This window comes from Festucalex cinctus, chromosome 3 (assembly GCF_051991245.1).
Source record: "Festucalex cinctus isolate MCC-2025b chromosome 3, RoL_Fcin_1.0, whole genome shotgun sequence".
In the NCBI taxonomy this organism is placed as follows: Eukaryota; Metazoa; Chordata; class Actinopteri; order Syngnathiformes; family Syngnathidae; genus Festucalex; species Festucalex cinctus.
This window is the reverse complement of record NC_135413.1, coordinates 20,056,410-20,072,338: the sequence shown is the minus strand read 5'-3', so window position 1 is coordinate 20,072,338 and position 15,929 is coordinate 20,056,410. Positions and strand designations below refer to the sequence as shown.

The 15,929-nt window shown below is 36.6% G+C and overlaps 1 protein-coding gene across 3 annotated transcripts; it reads right to left on the bottom strand.

Moving 5' to 3' along the window:
* Positions 1–963: 963 nt before the first annotated feature.
* nr1h4 (nuclear receptor subfamily 1, group H, member 4) lies at positions 964–14,468 on the bottom strand. Of its 3 annotated transcripts, XM_077516519.1 has the most exons (11): positions 14,320–14,468; positions 12,753–12,788; positions 12,499–12,639; positions 7,823–8,191; positions 5,936–6,076; positions 4,518–4,651; positions 4,150–4,242; positions 3,908–4,007; positions 3,646–3,792; positions 1,378–1,491; positions 964–1,286 (listed from the first exon to the last, which is right to left on the bottom strand). In XM_077516519.1, the coding sequence occupies exons 3-11, from the start codon at positions 12,593–12,595 to the stop codon at positions 1,048–1,050; spliced, it is 1,434 nt and encodes a 477-aa protein (XP_077372645.1). In that variant the 5' UTR covers positions 12,596–12,639; positions 12,753–12,788; positions 14,320–14,468; the 3' UTR covers positions 964–1,047. The 3 variants fall into 3 exon arrangements, with proteins under 3 accessions (XP_077372645.1, XP_077372647.1, XP_077372648.1); XM_077516521.1 differs by lacking the exon at positions 12,753–12,788 and having other exon boundaries at positions 12,499–12,705; XM_077516522.1 differs by lacking the exons at positions 12,499–12,639; positions 12,753–12,788; positions 14,320–14,468 and adding an exon at positions 9,796–9,970.
* Positions 14,469–15,929: the final 1,461 nt, after the last annotated feature.

Sequence of the window (15,929 nt, the reverse complement as noted above, 5' to 3'; positions counted from 1 at the left end):
TCGCTGCTTGAGAAAAAAAAAAAAACACAAGCACATATAACCCCAACAGAAATTAAAATACCTTAGATTTGTAACAAATAGAAAGTAAAAATAGCCAAAACATTGCACATTTAATATACAGTATGCATATATATATATAAAAAAAATGCTAACAGTTTTTCAATGGGTAGCATCGTGGTCGAGTGATTAACACATCTACATCACAGATCTGAACATCCAACATTTCAAAAACGTGTGATTGGTTAATTGAAGAGTCTAAACTGTCCACTGGTGTGAATGTGAGTCTAATTGGATGTTTGTCTGTACGTGCCCTGTGATTGGTCGGCATCCGGGCAAGGGTGTACCCCAACTTTTGGTCAAAGTAAGTCCGGATAGGCTTCAGCTTGCCCTGACTGAGGACAAGAGCTATTTAAAAAAAAAAAAAAAAAAAAAAAGATGGTTCAAGGAATAGAAGTTCAGAATACACACCATATTTTTCGGACTATGAGTCTCACCAGTCGAAAAGTGCATTGTAGAGAAGAAAAAACTATTTAGAAGTCAAGAGTTTTAAGTTGCATTTTTTGGGATTTTTTGCAATTATGCTTAGTGATATAACTGTATAGCAACTGACTATCATATAATGGAATGCATTACAATTTCACTGAAATGATTAAATGCAAGTTGGCTTTCATCAGATGGCTATTTTTATTTATTTTATTTTATTTATTTATTTATTTTTATTTTATTTTTTTATTATTTTTTTTTAAGAGCTCAGAATTGTTCATTCGGTAGTCTTACCGATTCAATGTCTTATCATCACTGCTCTTTTTTTTTTTTTTTTTTTTTTTTTTTTTGTGTGCGTGCGTTTGCAAAAATATTTAAATTTTTAAAATAAATATGCCATTAGGCATGAATTTGAACCAGGCAAGTTAGCTCAGTCGTAAGAGCAATTGTACAGTTGTACAGGAGTTTATTTGAAGTATATCTATACCAGTTTATATACACCATTGTGGACCTAGACTCTCTTTTAAAGTTTGAAAATGTCCATGTTACATCCCATGAGGCCTTTCACTGCACGTCCCAGATCTCACAGAGGAGCGGTGTGAATTTGTGATCGTTCATCCTCCACGACGTAAGCATCTCTGCATGATAGTGGTTGAGTGTTCTCAGCTCAGTCAAGCGGCCCAGCAGACGTGCAAAGTACTGAGGCTCCTGCGGATGCTGCAAACTGCACAGCTTCCTCAGCACGTCCAGCATGGGTTCCTGCAGGTTCTCTACAGCCTGTTGATCTTTCACGTAAGGCCGATCTAGAGTAGATTTGATTATTTATCGAGACGCTTGAATGTTCAACTTTGTGGCACAAGAAAGCTGCGTGTGGATCAGTTGACGGCCACTCACCTGGTGTCAGGATTGTTATGGCAGTGAGGAGGGCTTGCTCCTCCTGCAACATGTGGAGTTCGCCGATACTTTTGTAAAAGTTAAACATTGGTGTGATGAACTCCTTTGAAATGCCTGAAAGAAAAGGACATAAATGAATGCAAATAAACAAATAAACATCCATTTACAACAAATTGACAAGATTTAAAGTGGAACCTTATAATATAATATACGTTATATGTGACCTCACTAGTTTAAACTTGACATTCCGATTAATATTAAATTTGTGGAATATGAGTTATGAAGCAAAATCCAGCCTTTATGTCCATCTCAGTGGGCGGCCATTTTGCCACTTGCTGTCGACTGAAGATGACAGCAATGTTGTTCGGGGCTCAGCCAACGACAGATCACAGCTCAATATCAATTTTCTGATGCTGAGCTATGAGTGGTTGTTACCTGAGACCTGAACAACTGTGATGTCATTTTCACTTGACAGCAAGTGGTAAAATGGCCGCCCCCTGAGATGGTTAAAAACAGCTGGGTTTTGCTGCTTAACTCATATTCTACAAATGTAATATTAATCAGAATGTCATGTTTAGACTAATGAGGTCACATATCATATATTATTGTCAAGAAATGTTTCGGGTTGACTTCCACTTTAATGAACCAAAATCAGCTTGGAAAGATTCCAGCTCAACCATGAGCCCAATGAGGAAAAACAGTGCAGAACATGGATTAATAGGTAGTCCATGTGTCAGTCTCTCTCTTTCTGAAACAATTTCTTGCTCAAAAGTTAAAATTTATGATCAATGCTATATCTTCATTTGAAATTCACTGGTTTGGATGTCTGCTTTGACACATCATCATTCATTCACAAATGCCAGCAGGGCCCAAGAGAGAGACAAATTCGGACAATAGCACTTCTGATGTTTGGATAAGGAACAATGGTCTCTTTAGACAGCTTTGCTTCACTGGCCTTTATGTGTGAACGTCTGCTGACCGCCAATCACATTTAAGCAGTGCAGAAAGAGCCGGCGATGTTCTCCTACTGTCACTCTCTGTCAACACCTCACGTAAATAAAAAGCTTTGTGGTGCAAGAGGTGGGGTGTCATACATCCTTGACTGGTTGCCAGCCTTCACGGGGCTCATACAGACAAACAACTATTATTTTATTTTATTTTATTTTATTTTATTTTATTTTATTTTATTTTATTTTATTTTATTTTATTTTATTTTATTTTATTTTTATTTTTATTTTTGTGGGTCAGTGTAAATGGGGTTTTAACAAGCTGTCATCTATGTACTCTCACTCTCTCTTTTTTTTTTCTGTTATTTCCCTTTAAACCTATCTTAAAGTTCTCATAAATATTTCACTCTTTATTTTCCCATTTTCTTTGCAAACAATGACAGACACACACGCATGCAGAACGAAACAGAACCCAGTAAGCGTATGTGACCCAGTGTAACCAAAACCTGCTGAGAGATCAACAGGTCACCAAGAAGTACGTCTCAGGTGATGAATTATGTACGTGGAGAATCTCACTCCAACAGCCACAAATAACAAGATGATGAAGGATAAAATTAGTAAAAGTCGTATTTTTTGGTCAATTTAGTCTAAATTAGGGGTGTCAAAATTAGTGTGTTAATTTTCAGTTAATTTAAAGTTCCTTTAACGGCACTAATTTTTTTACTACGCGATTAATGACCTGCCTTTAATTGTAAAGCCTGTACTGGGGGCGTTCCAGTGCAACGCAGCAGACACGTCCACGTTAAAATGTAGCAGTTATGTTGTATTTTACAATTTTAATAATATGCAGAATTTCACGTTACTTCATGTTAAAGATTAGATCGCTCTTAAGAAAAGAAAAATGCACTGAGCTGTCACCGTCTTACAAATGCAACTATGCCATCTAGTGGCAAAAAAATGACCTTAACACCAACCAATATCACACTCATTTTTTCAGTACAGTACATTTTTTTTAATTTTAACTCAATTTTATGAATTATGAAAATACTGCATCAATGACTAAAAGATGCAGCCATATTTCTATTAGTTTAACATTTTTCCACTTTATTTAAAAGTATGAAAACTAAGAAAATTTTATTGTGCATTTTATTGTACATTTAGAACAGATATAAAATTTGCGATTAATCGTCAGTTAACTACCGAAGTCATGCGATTAATTACGATTAAAAATTTTAATCGCCTGACACCCCTAGTCTAAATACTTCCCCGTAAACTCCTGAGAGCTAATATTCAGACTACCACACTACTTCTGTGGACTCACCACTCTTACGTATCCTCTCCTCTAGGAGTTCAGTGTGTCCACTGGGCATCTTTCGGCTAAAAACCTGAGCAGAGCGCAGAAACATGGCTTCTACTGCTGAACCTTTAAGCAGAGCAATCTGATCCTCATGATCCAGGGACACAAAGCCTTGGAGAAGAGAGATGGAAAAAAAACACAATTAATTCCTCTTTCTCTTTGGTTTTGAGCACTATTAAAGCAGATGCAGTATTGTTTCATGTTTTAAAAATTGGAAGACTAAAACCTGGGATATTTTTTGTAAACTCCACCAGAACTTGGACTTGACTTGTTGCCATTTCTGTCAAAAGGAGAAAATTTTCCTCAGCGCTGTATTCTTCTTGTAGCTAGCATGGGAAAACAACAATAATTTGAGATGACATTAAAATCAACTAAAAAGCAATTTTTTGGTTCGTTTGTTTTTAAGAGCAGATAAGAGTATATGTAAAAAAAAAAGAAAAAAAAAGAGAGAAAATGAAAGCATCATACCAGTTTTTTGGTCACTTCTTGAGGAATTTGATGTCTGTTGTAGGCATCTACAATGGCCTTCATGAGTGCCTGCTGCTCTTTAGTAATTTTTTCCTAGAAACCGGCAATTGGAAATTAGGAATTGCCAATGGAATTTCAAATGGCTACATCATTTTGCAGAGCTAAAAAAAAAGTACAGTATTGTGCTTGGATATAGTGGCTTTCTTAACCGCTTGCTCCTCACAAGGCTCTCAGGGGTGCTGGAGCCTATCCCAGCTGTCCGGGTAGTAGGCGGGGTACAACTGGTTGCCAGCCAATCGCAGGGCAGTACTGTATATGATGTATGTAATTTTTTGTTGTTTAGTTTTTAGTATGGAAAATACTGATACCTTTGGCAATTTGGTGGTGGATGTGACTTGTTTGCTGTCTGCTGCCTCGGTCTCATCTCCAGTTGACTGTCCCGGAGAAGCCATCGTGTTTTTCCTTAGCCTTTTAGATTTGCACTGGATCTCTGTAAGCAGGCCTGTAGTTGACAGGAAAGAAAGCTTTAAAGCTTCAAGGCCAAAAATCTGTTTGGTTTTTGAATATGGACTGATTCATTGTAAGTCATTTTTTTGTAGTCTGACAAGATGTATCCACAGTAAGTGCAAAAGCATGACCGTGAAATGCTGCCTCAATCTTATAGGATCATACTCTGCTGATTGCACATACGGTCGATTGGTATGTTGTCCTACAAAACGCATTCCCTGTATTCACTGAGATACAGTTTTCTATTTAGTTTCCAGAAAACCACTCACTGGCCTCCAGTCCCATACCATGAGAGGGGTAAAATATTATTACACATATTTCCTCAAATATTGACAAAAGGGGCACTTGTCCACTGAACTACAAAGTACCAGGCATTCGATTTTTGTTTATTTGGAAGAGTTTATTTGGTAAAATAATTGTGTAAAAACCGAGGGAGACACACTGCTATCAAATCTCTGGTCGATGGAGAATTATTACTTCCTTGTTGCAAAGCAAATCATTGAGGTATGGCATCTATGACAGCGGAGGGCACTATTTGCCAACATTTGGAAGACTGAGGATTAATATAGGACAATAATAACAAAAAAGTCTCCTTTTGTTTATTTCGTTTTGTTTGATTGCGTTGTTTGTTTAGACCTGCCACTCTGGAATAGTCATCATATCGTCGTTCTTTCTCAGCAACAGGAAGCGCTTATGTCTTCTTGCTTTGTTCAGCTGACAGCTCATCATAACGCCAGTAAAAAGCGAACTGTTCACATGTTCATATTCACACGCTTGCAGTAGCGCGATCAAGTGAAAAACAGTAGAAGGCTGCCTGTACGTGTGAGCCTTCTTTTGCTGCGTGACAAACGTGCGGTGTGTGACATTCAATGCTTCCATTGCTCATGTTAAATTAATCAGGCCATGTGAGATTAGAAGATATCTATTGTAATGGCAGTTCTAGAGTACGCATGGTGAGACCAAAAACAAGGGCCCCCAAAATGTTAGCTCTAAGAAATTAGAGGGGAGACAATTTTATAAGGAACTCATAATTCAAATGCTAATTTAAACCCCTAAATGTCATAGGAATTAAAAAGTTGACTATTTTTGATAAATAAAGTCGCTATGTGATGATGACAATTCACTTTTTTTTTTTTTTTTGGAGAGAATAAAAGTGTAATCTTAAATATTGTTTTCAAAAACTAAACTATTCTTGTAGTATTCGATCATTTATTCTGGAAAAGAGGTTTTTATTCTCTCTCTAAAAACAATCTTGGGATGACAAACGGTAAACACTCACACTCTGCCAACATGCCCATTTCCTTGCATTTCCTGAGTCGACATTCCTGGCATTTCCTGCGCATATACATGTCCATCTCACAGTTCCCTCCACTTTTGCACTTGTACACGGCATTCTTTGTGATGCTCCGTCTGAAGAAACCTTAATATGGTGGAAAAAATTAAAGGTTAACTGTGACGGCATGCACTTCGTTCTTTGTGCTTTGTTCTTCAGGGATACTTCCTGCTCAACTGTTAACGAGTTTTTGAATAACGGATGCTCTTACGTCTAGACTTGGCGTCATTAACTAACCTTTTTGTAGCTGAGAGCTATTTCTTCTTCTTATATTTTTATTATTAATTAATGGTATTCATTATTGTGATCACTCACAATAATTAGGAAACAGATAAAGATCCAAATGCAACATGTTTTCTATAAATCTCTGCCAATATTTGCATTTTGAAAAGATCACATTACAACATTTCTAGGAAATCCCAATGTCCCCTCACTGGTGAGCTACAGTGTTTTTACAACAAGCCCAGGATCTACTCATGTGGCGTTGGGGGCTACCTGGTGCCTGTGGGCACCATATTGGTGGTGTAGGCTGAACAGTTTAGTTGGAATGGTTGGAATTGGTCAATAAATGTAGTAATTAGAGGAGAAAAACTAAAATATTTTGATTTATTAGCTTTTATTTTGAAAATTTGAAGAATAAAAAAAAAAGGGATGCGCTGATCAGTTTGAAGTTGGAAAAATGTAGAAATTTTAGGAGGAAAAACAAAACAATAATATTTTTTTGCATTGTATGTGGGTACAGTATTGGAATGGTGAAAATTTGGAATTTCTGATGAATGCTAATTTTTGTCATGTTGAAAATTGTTACCAAGGTGAGTAGAATGAGCTGAATTTTTGGGATATCAAATGGGAACGATGTAAATACGAAGTATGTTATGTTGATGATGGCATTGGAAATGAATGGTAATTTTTTGTTGTTGAAAATAGTTGATTTGGGGGGAAAACGTAAATTTCTGGAATGAGAAAAACAGTATCCCTGAAACGCATGAATTTTGGGAGAGTGCTGAAATTGGCATGGTATGAATCAGTGAATGAATATCGATGCCTTCTTAAAATAATCGCCTCAGTCATTTTTTCAGATTTTTCAGGAAGCACAAAAAAATTGAACCATTTGCATCACAAGGAGATGATTTAGGCAAAAAAAATATAATTTCTGCAAACTTGGGCAATTATTTTAAGAGGGTTACGATATAGGTAAAAAGAAGTGATCAATGTAGAAGATGTAAATTGGTGAAAATTTCGAGTGAAAATTTACTAATATTACTTTGAAAAAATTTGAACTTTTTGGTATGTGTGTATTTTAGGAATGTTGAAAACCCTTTCCAAATGCAAAATTGTGAGAAAACCATTAATTTTTGGAACGAGAAAAATTGGAATAATGGAAGCCGTGAATTTTTGGAGCATGTAGAAGTTGGAATGGTGAGAATCAGTAAAAAAAAAAAAATGTGAATGGAGGAGCAGGACAAAAATGTGCAAGGAACAAATTATAAGAATAAAGTTAATGGCATAGTACTCAAAATCCATATTTAGAAAATTATTATTGAACACAGGCACGTGTGTGCGTGCAAAGGATAACTTTGAAACAGCTATAGCACATTCTGACATAGAAGATTCAACACAATTGCAGGCATTAATGCAGCGGATCTCGTTTCTCTTGTATTGTGCTCTAGAAAGTTGAGAGGGAACCGAGCACCACAGAAAGAGGAGGAGGTAGCCCTGAACCTATTCTTAGTCAAATGATGAGCCTGCGCTCCTAACATTGTTTAATTTCGCAGTGTGGAATTACCTGCACACTCATCTCCATCCAGAAATACACAAATTTTGTACTCTCACCTTTGCAGCCCTCACAGGTGAGAGCATTATAGTGGTAGCCGGACGCCTTGTCTCCACACACAACACATAGCTCCTCCCCTTTGATGCGTCCAGTCTGCGACATGTGCCGGGCCCTCTTGCACAGAGCAGGCATGACAGCAGAGACATCCTCCCTATCACCGTCATAGTTGACCTCCAGAGTTGTTTTCCTTAGTTCATACAGGCCAGTGTGAGGGTACCATTCCTCTCCATTGTACTGGGGATAGTAGTTCTGACTGCAGTAATATGGTGTGGGCATGCTTGGCTCCATACTTGAGTACTGCATGCCTGCGTAGCTGCTGAACATGTCAGGATCTTGTAGCAGAGGACTGCTCTGATCTGCCAGAATATCTAGAAGAACAAGAATAGCATGTGAAAAAAAAACATGGTAGTGAATGTAATATACAGTAGATGCATGATTTGGAACTAAGTGTCGAGTTGAATGGAACAACTCAGGTAGGTTCAGAGTGATCTATTGGGGGGAAATGGGAAATGCCTTTTTTTTTTTTTTTTGCACCACATGCACTTTTAGGTGAAGGTTCAAATGCAGCTCCGGGCTGCAATTCTTGTCAGGAATGTGGCAACATGAAGTTTAGTTTACCCATTTTTTTTAAATTCGACAATTTAATAATGCCTTCCTCATGTCGCAATTATACACTCATGACATGCGGTATTTATTTGATGTCTGAACAGCCAGGATAACTTTTAAAAGTAGATTGTTGATTTTATTGAGGGACAGATTACCGGTAGTCAATTTTTAATGCACTGCTATAATATATCCCCAATTTTTATATAGCCTGTTATGATTCTTATTCTCACTTATTATAAAACATGTATTTGCACATTTCTTTAAGTTAGTTGGATATCACTTTTGTAATAACTGTAGAATCCTGGTGGTTTTAATTGCATACCATTGAGCTATGCAAACTCGGATTGTGTTTCCTTTCGTGTAAACCAGTGAACCCGATTTACAAAAGTCTTAACGTTTTATCCTGTCCTGACAATTCTGCATTTTTACGTCACCTTTGCCATTACCGATTTTTACAAAACTTTATTCAGTTTCACATCATTTACAAAGAGTTTCAAAACACCAAGTACAAAAGCATTATTTACACACAAAATACACGATCAATTAAAACACACAAAATTCAAATCGTACAAAACATTTTACAACTGTAAATTATGCCAGGGGAAAAGCTTCTTTTTATCCTTCTTTCGTTCTTTCCTTAAAAAACAGAGAATTTGTCTAAACACGGTGTTACTATCAATTATTATATTCTTCATACTCATAACACACCTGGTTTTCCACAATTTTGCACAGACAACAGTTATAATAATTTGAAATAGTTCTTTATCTTTAGAAGGTATGTTATTTTCTATCAAGCCATACATAATAGTAATATAATTAACATCTATTTTAAGTCCAATATCTTTCATCAATGCCCAGACTTGCTGAGCTCTATGACAATCAATCAATAAATGTTGCTGTGTTTCGTCCTTGCCATTACCATGTTCCCGCAAGCACATGAACCGTTTACACTACACCATGTACACCACAGTAAATTTAAAGTCAATTTAACATTGGGGTTTCACTGTAGTGGAATCAATTGTAATTCTTTACAGCTCTTTCCTGGAGAGCCAGCGAAGCAGTAGTCTGTAAGATCCACGCCACATACTGTACGGCCATAAATCATTAACAAGTGACTCTTACAGAGCACACCGTGTCTTCGGAGTGACATGTAGCGCCTCTCCAAATAAGCTCTCTGTGGAAACTGATACAATAATGTTAACAATATCGCAACATAGTCGCACGGAAGTCTCAAAGGTTGTGAGACTTGACATTATTTAAAAAAAGACCGAAAACAAATCATTAATACATATCAGGTGAAATATTAAGTATTGAAATGGGACAAAGCACTTCTAATCTTTGGTGAAACAAACAATACAGCACTGACCTCTTGAAGATTTGCTCCTGACGATGACCACGTCTGAGATAGCGAACACACGGACGATTCAGAGTATACATACTGTGAAAGCAACACACTACTTTCTTTTGACGTTTACTTCTTTTTGTCCCACGAACTACCAAGCCATCTTCCATGTATTTTCTGTTTCAAGCCAGACTTACTTCTGAGAACAGAAGCAACAGGCTTTGAACAACTTGCCTGAGACATCCCAAGAGGCGCAAAGGTTGCTAGAGCTACTTATTAACTAGGCAATCCCTTTCTTCTTTACAGGTAGCATAACAGTATGTGAAGTCATCTGCACATGGGGAACGGAAATGGCTACTGTGTGGCACGTTAGCCATTATGAACAATCCATGACGAACCAGCAATGATAGTGAGCTGCTTCTTGTACTCTATATATGAAGCAGAGAATGTGATCACACCATTTAAAAAGGTATATTATATGGAAGCATAGAGCTGCCAATGTGGAGTAAACATTTTTGTCTGGCACTTGCAAATACGTTTGAACGTATTTAAATACGTTCGAACATACTCGTAAATACGTTTGAATGTACTCGCAAACACGTTTGAGCGTATTTGTAGGCTAAATGCTGCAAAGTTAGCAAACCTTCCCATAATGCCACGGGGTATTATTTGCGCATGCGCGAGTGAAAACAAAACCCTTTTTTTTTTTTAGGCATTTGGGCCTAAAAAACTGTTTACTCCACATTGGCAGCTCTACACTTCCGTATCTACGCTTCCGTAACACGATAATTGTGCATCAATTTAAAAGTGGGGTTACACAACACACTGATTCAATTGTGGAGCAGATCAAGGGATTAATGGTAAGCAGTGTTGCCACAGTTGCCTTAGTTACTTTACTGATTACTAGACTTTAAAAGTAACTTTAGTGGTTATTAGATTTTAAATCTAACTAAGTGTGATTTAAAGTTACTTTATTACTTGCATTTGACAGATGTAGCTTCATTGGAAGTGAATTTCAAACAGTAATGTTTAAGAATTAAGTTTCTTCTTTAATTAAAACTAAAACAAACCCAGCTTCTTTTTTTTTTTTTTTTTTTTTTTTTTTTTTACTTACAATGAGTAGTTATTTTTCTTTTTTTTTAAATTTTTAAAAAGGGGGGATTTATGGATTTCACTCACCATAAACAGGCTACTTAAAATGTCCGGAGAAACAGCGCATATATTGTAAAGTTTGATAAATATCTGGTGTTCTCGTTTTTGTGTCTATTCATATATCGGCCAAAATAATTTGGCTTGTTAATTTTAATACTTGGCGCCATGTTTAGGGTGAACATGACATCCTCACGTTGACAAGCCGTTACTCACACCCATTTGTTACTATTGAGTCGGAGGCCCGATCGCTTGCCTACGTATGTAAGTCTGTCATCCAGACTCAATTATTTGTTATTTATTTAAACAAAAACAATTTCAACGCCGTCTTAAACTAATCGCACAAGTCATTTTTTTTTTCAGATTTTTCAGGAAACAAAAAATTGAACCATTTGCATCATGAGGAGATGATTTAGGCATAAAGAAATGTTTTTTTTTGTTTGTTTTTTTTACAAAAAAACAAAAAACAAACAAAAAAAAGACTTGGGCAATTATTTTAAGAGGGTGATGATATAAACTAACCTGGCTTTCATTCAGTGGGAGAATACTAACAGTGACAGTGACAGTGTAATGCGTGGAGGCTGATTTTGCCTTGGATGGCGGAGCGGGACAGCAAAAAAAAAAAAGAAAAAAGAAAGCAAGTTAAGTTCACAAAATTTATTTTAAACAAACAACACAAAAAAAAGAGCGGGCTCGACGCCACCACACATTACAAAGACGGTTCAGGGAATCAGGTCAATACAAAATAAATAAATAAATAAATAAATAAATAAATAAATAAATAAAAAACATTCATCGCCAAAAAGGAAAAAGGAAACTACTAACACACAAAGAAAAGAAAGCGCCACCTTGTGGTGCGGTGCCACACTGCCGATTGTTACAACAGCACCTCCTCCTGTCCCATTTCGTTCAACAGTTGATGAACCTTCCGTGAGTATTGACTCTGGAGACTTGTGAGAATGACTCGGATTCATTAAAAAAAATAAAAAAATAAAAAGCCACTCCATATGATAAACCTTGATAAACCATATACATTTCTCCTTCTGACCACCACAGGTACACTTTAAAGGCAGTCTCTTTTGGTCTGACATATTTAATTGTTAATACTGGCAATTCTAAGGATTTTTATTTTTTTTCTAAATATAATGATTACATTTGAGGACCTCATACAGTCACACAGCCTTGTGGGTTTAAAGGTGAATTGAGTTTTACAGTACACTGCCGTTATTAAAAATATCTTATAAAAACATTGTGGTGTTTTAGAGCGCTGGATGGGATTAATATTTCAATTTATTTCAATGATGAAAATTGATTTGATACGGGAGTGAATTGAGTTTTGACCCTAATTATGGACCAAATTAAGCCCGTGAGTCAAGGTACCACTATATTTTGGACTCTCATGAAATTTTGTGCTATTCCCCAACCCCCTAAATATCACGCCTCATTGCTTCCCCAATCAGTACAAGTTGCACCTTGCAAAAACAAAATGAGCACCAAACAACATCTGGTGCCCAGATTTGAATGAGAACCATGCCACAATCGTATTGTGTATTTCATGCCAAGTACCGTTAGACTTACCAAACAAATGGGAGTTCTCAGAGATGGCAAAGTCATCTGTGGGTGGGATTTGTAGTGGTCCCACCACATTGATGTCAGGGCCCACCCACTCATTCATGTCAGGTCAAACTGAGCCACGTGGAAGCTTGTGTCTGTTTCCCGCTGTAACAAGAGTGAGCTGATGAAGATCTGTTCAACACTCTTCTGCCTCTGCCAGTGACACGTTCACTGAAAAGTAATTAAGTACGAGCTTGTGAGTGTGGACATCAACACACCTGTCAAGCGTTCTCTCCAACACAGGGATGAGTTGCCTGCAGGAAGGTCATCAAAGAAACAAGTATGTTACTCTACTGCCTGTACAATGTTGCAGATTTCTTAAAGAGATACTTTACTTATTTAGCCATTTTTGGCAGTCAAACATTAATATTTGGCCTATAATAAATTTTAGATTTTCATTATTTTTCATGTACAATTAGTACCTTTAAAAACACATTTTACAACTTGCTGTCGACTGAAAATGACATCAGAAAGGCTCAGGTAACCAATCACAGCTCAGGTTGTGAATGTCACATAAAAAAAACCGAGAAAACAGGTGAATTGTGATTGGTTCCCTGAGCCCTTGTGATGTCATTTTCCGTCGGCAGCAAGTTGCAAAATGTGTTTTTAACGGTACTAATTGTGCGTGAAAAATAATGAAAGTATCAAATTAATTATAGACAAAATATTAACTTTTTATTGCTATAAAGGGCTAAATAAGTGAAGTATTTCTTTAACAAACTCACTGTACTCTCACTGAAACTAACTGAACACTTCATTAGGTATATAGTTAGCATGTTGTCTTGTTTTTCCCACAACAATAATATTGTAAATAAAAATACAGTAAATGGACAGAAAAGCAGCACACTGGCATGAAATCCAGGAGTTTATTTTCTTTTGTAATTGGCATGCTGTGATGTATTCATCACTATGTATCATATCATATCATATGTATCATCACTGTCTTCTTATTAGGAAATTAAAACTTTATAGTTTTCTTAGCAACCTTATAATCTAACTTTAACTCATAACACTGCAGGGTAGAGGTCTTCAAACTCAATCAATCAATAAAACACAAGCCCATTAGATAGGGGTAAGCAATTAATTCTCAAGGCACACTTAATGGTTGTGAAATATTGCACTGTTCTACAGGGAGCTCCAGGCCAAAATCGTGCACTGAAAATCAATTATGGGGCGACAAGATCAGATCATTTCCTAAGCGTCCAATCAGATTACTTTGACATCATCCCCACGTTGTTTACTAGCCATAGCATGTACAGTAAACTATAATGTGATGAATTAATTAGTTAAATGCTACATTCCTTCTACTTAATACAGTGTACAAATGTGTTTATTACATATATGTCAATGCAGAAGAAATGCACTGAGAGGTGATTCCAATTTTGGTTGCTTTGTCGAACCACAAGAGTTGGGCAAAAATATTATAAATAAACCACCACATGAACATATGTAAAAAAATAAAAATAAAAAAAAACTTTTTGACAATGCAAAATATTTGCTGCAGCTCTTATATCTGCTTTCAGAACATAATGAGAATGCATTGTAGCCATTTTGTAAGGTAAGTGTGGATATTTTTGTAAATCATCACAACAAAGTAAACTAATCTGTCTATAGACTTTACTGTATGTTCCATCAAGTGTACTTTAATTAACTAAAATAATTTCCCAAGGGATCCAATGATGTAGAAACTATACTCTAAGTGCCCACACAGCAGCAGACATCTCAAGCACATACTTTTGGCACACGTGGGCTCATCATCATGGAACATGCTGTCATGGTCCTTACCTTTTCCTTGCTGGATGATTCCCACTGTATTTGAATATCCGTCTTCTTGGAAGTCCACACTGAGCTGTACCGTACACAATAATTTCTGCGAACGTTTTCTAATGCACCAATCGTGTGTCTGGGCTTCAGTGAAAGCATGTGTGACCAGCTAAGGTCAGGGAGAAAAGGATGGTGGTTATTAATTAAACTGTCCATCCCCGTACTCATCCCCCCACCCACAAACCCACTGATACACGCTTGCCAAAAAAACTTTATCTCTAAAAGACTGAGAGGCTACCGTATGAAGTCTCTGGTAAGTAGAGTATCCCACCCACATGCACAAATAGCACACACTGGACAAGTGGACATCCACTGATTAGCATGATTTTTTTTATGTGACCACAAGTTATCACAAGTGAACTCTCAGAGGCTTCTCATTTGTCCAAATAGTTGAAAATGCAGGAAATCATAAAATAAATACAAAGGGTATAATTAACAATAGAATTAAAGCCGAACTTCTATTCTTGACTGTTGTAAATCAACTGTGGAAATGTATAAAGGAGCAATAATGTCCAAATAATTCTGAACCAGATCGAACTGTATCGTTTTCCTTGTTGTCTTGTTGCTTGCGCACACAAAGATGATACATTTCCTTAAACCTATATTGCCCATAAACAATAGTTTAATCATTGATGGGCTGTGGCTCCATTCAATGGGGTTGCTCTGAGTCAACAGAACAGTCTCTCTGGAATAAACAGAACCTTTGCCATTGGCTGCTGGACTCTGTGGTTTGTGTTTGGGAACAAGTTGCCAGTGATGGACTCTGTGACGGGGCATTTGCAACTGTACATCTAACAATGTTGGCTCAATTTTTTGTTACCCACCCAGACATAATGTTGGGCAAGGGTCAAGGTTATTACTACACAGAAACACTCAAAAGCTCAAGAATTTTAGCACAAGAGGAATAATCAATAACTTGATTTGTATTTGTTCAAATACAAACAAGATATCATCTCAAAAGCAAGTCATTTATTATGAAAATGTAAGTATGACACTAGTGAGGGATATCCTGTCAAGCAATTATGTTGAAGCGATGTAGTATGAAGACAGATAAGACAAAGGATGTTTACCACTCTGTGACGGGAAACAGAGCCATCTTTGGCCTTAAAAAAAAAAAAGGCCAAAATTTAAACGCCTACTATTATAAACAGTCAGTGATAGGAACCGAGTTTTGTTGTATTTTCTGAAAACATCATTAAATTCATCCAATGCCACTTTTCCTACTTTCATGAATTGTTGGTGCACATTTCTATGGCTTAAAATTTATCATGTTGAAGAAAAAGAGCCATTATAAGAGTAGGTATTTACAAATTTCTTCAAAACAAATTAATAAAATTGAAAAAGCAGGCTAGTTTCATTTTCCTGGTCAAAAAATATAGAAAGAGTTTTTGAGTGAAAAATTAACCATCCATTAAATCATGATATACCTACAGCAATGTGTTTTGTTTTGCATGAAACATTTGGCTGAAACAAGATTTTGCTGCAACAAGCCAATCAGAGGACAGGATAATGCTCAGTAATGTCCTGTGAGGATGGATTTGGGGGGAAAAAATGTCCCATTGCTAAAAGTT

Coding starts and splice junctions, on each gene's coding strand:
- nr1h4 (XM_077516519.1), bottom strand. CDS start 12,595: ATGAATGAGTGGGTGGGCCCTGACATCAATGTGGTGGGACCACTACAA. Junction 4,243..4,517: donor CCACCACCAAATTGCCAAAG/GTATCAGTATTT, acceptor GCCGGTTTCTAG/GAAAAAATTACTAAAGAGCA. Junction 1,492..3,645: donor GGAGAGGATACGTAAGAGTG/GTGAGTCCACAG, acceptor CTTTTCTTTCAG/GCATTTCAAAGGAGTTCATC.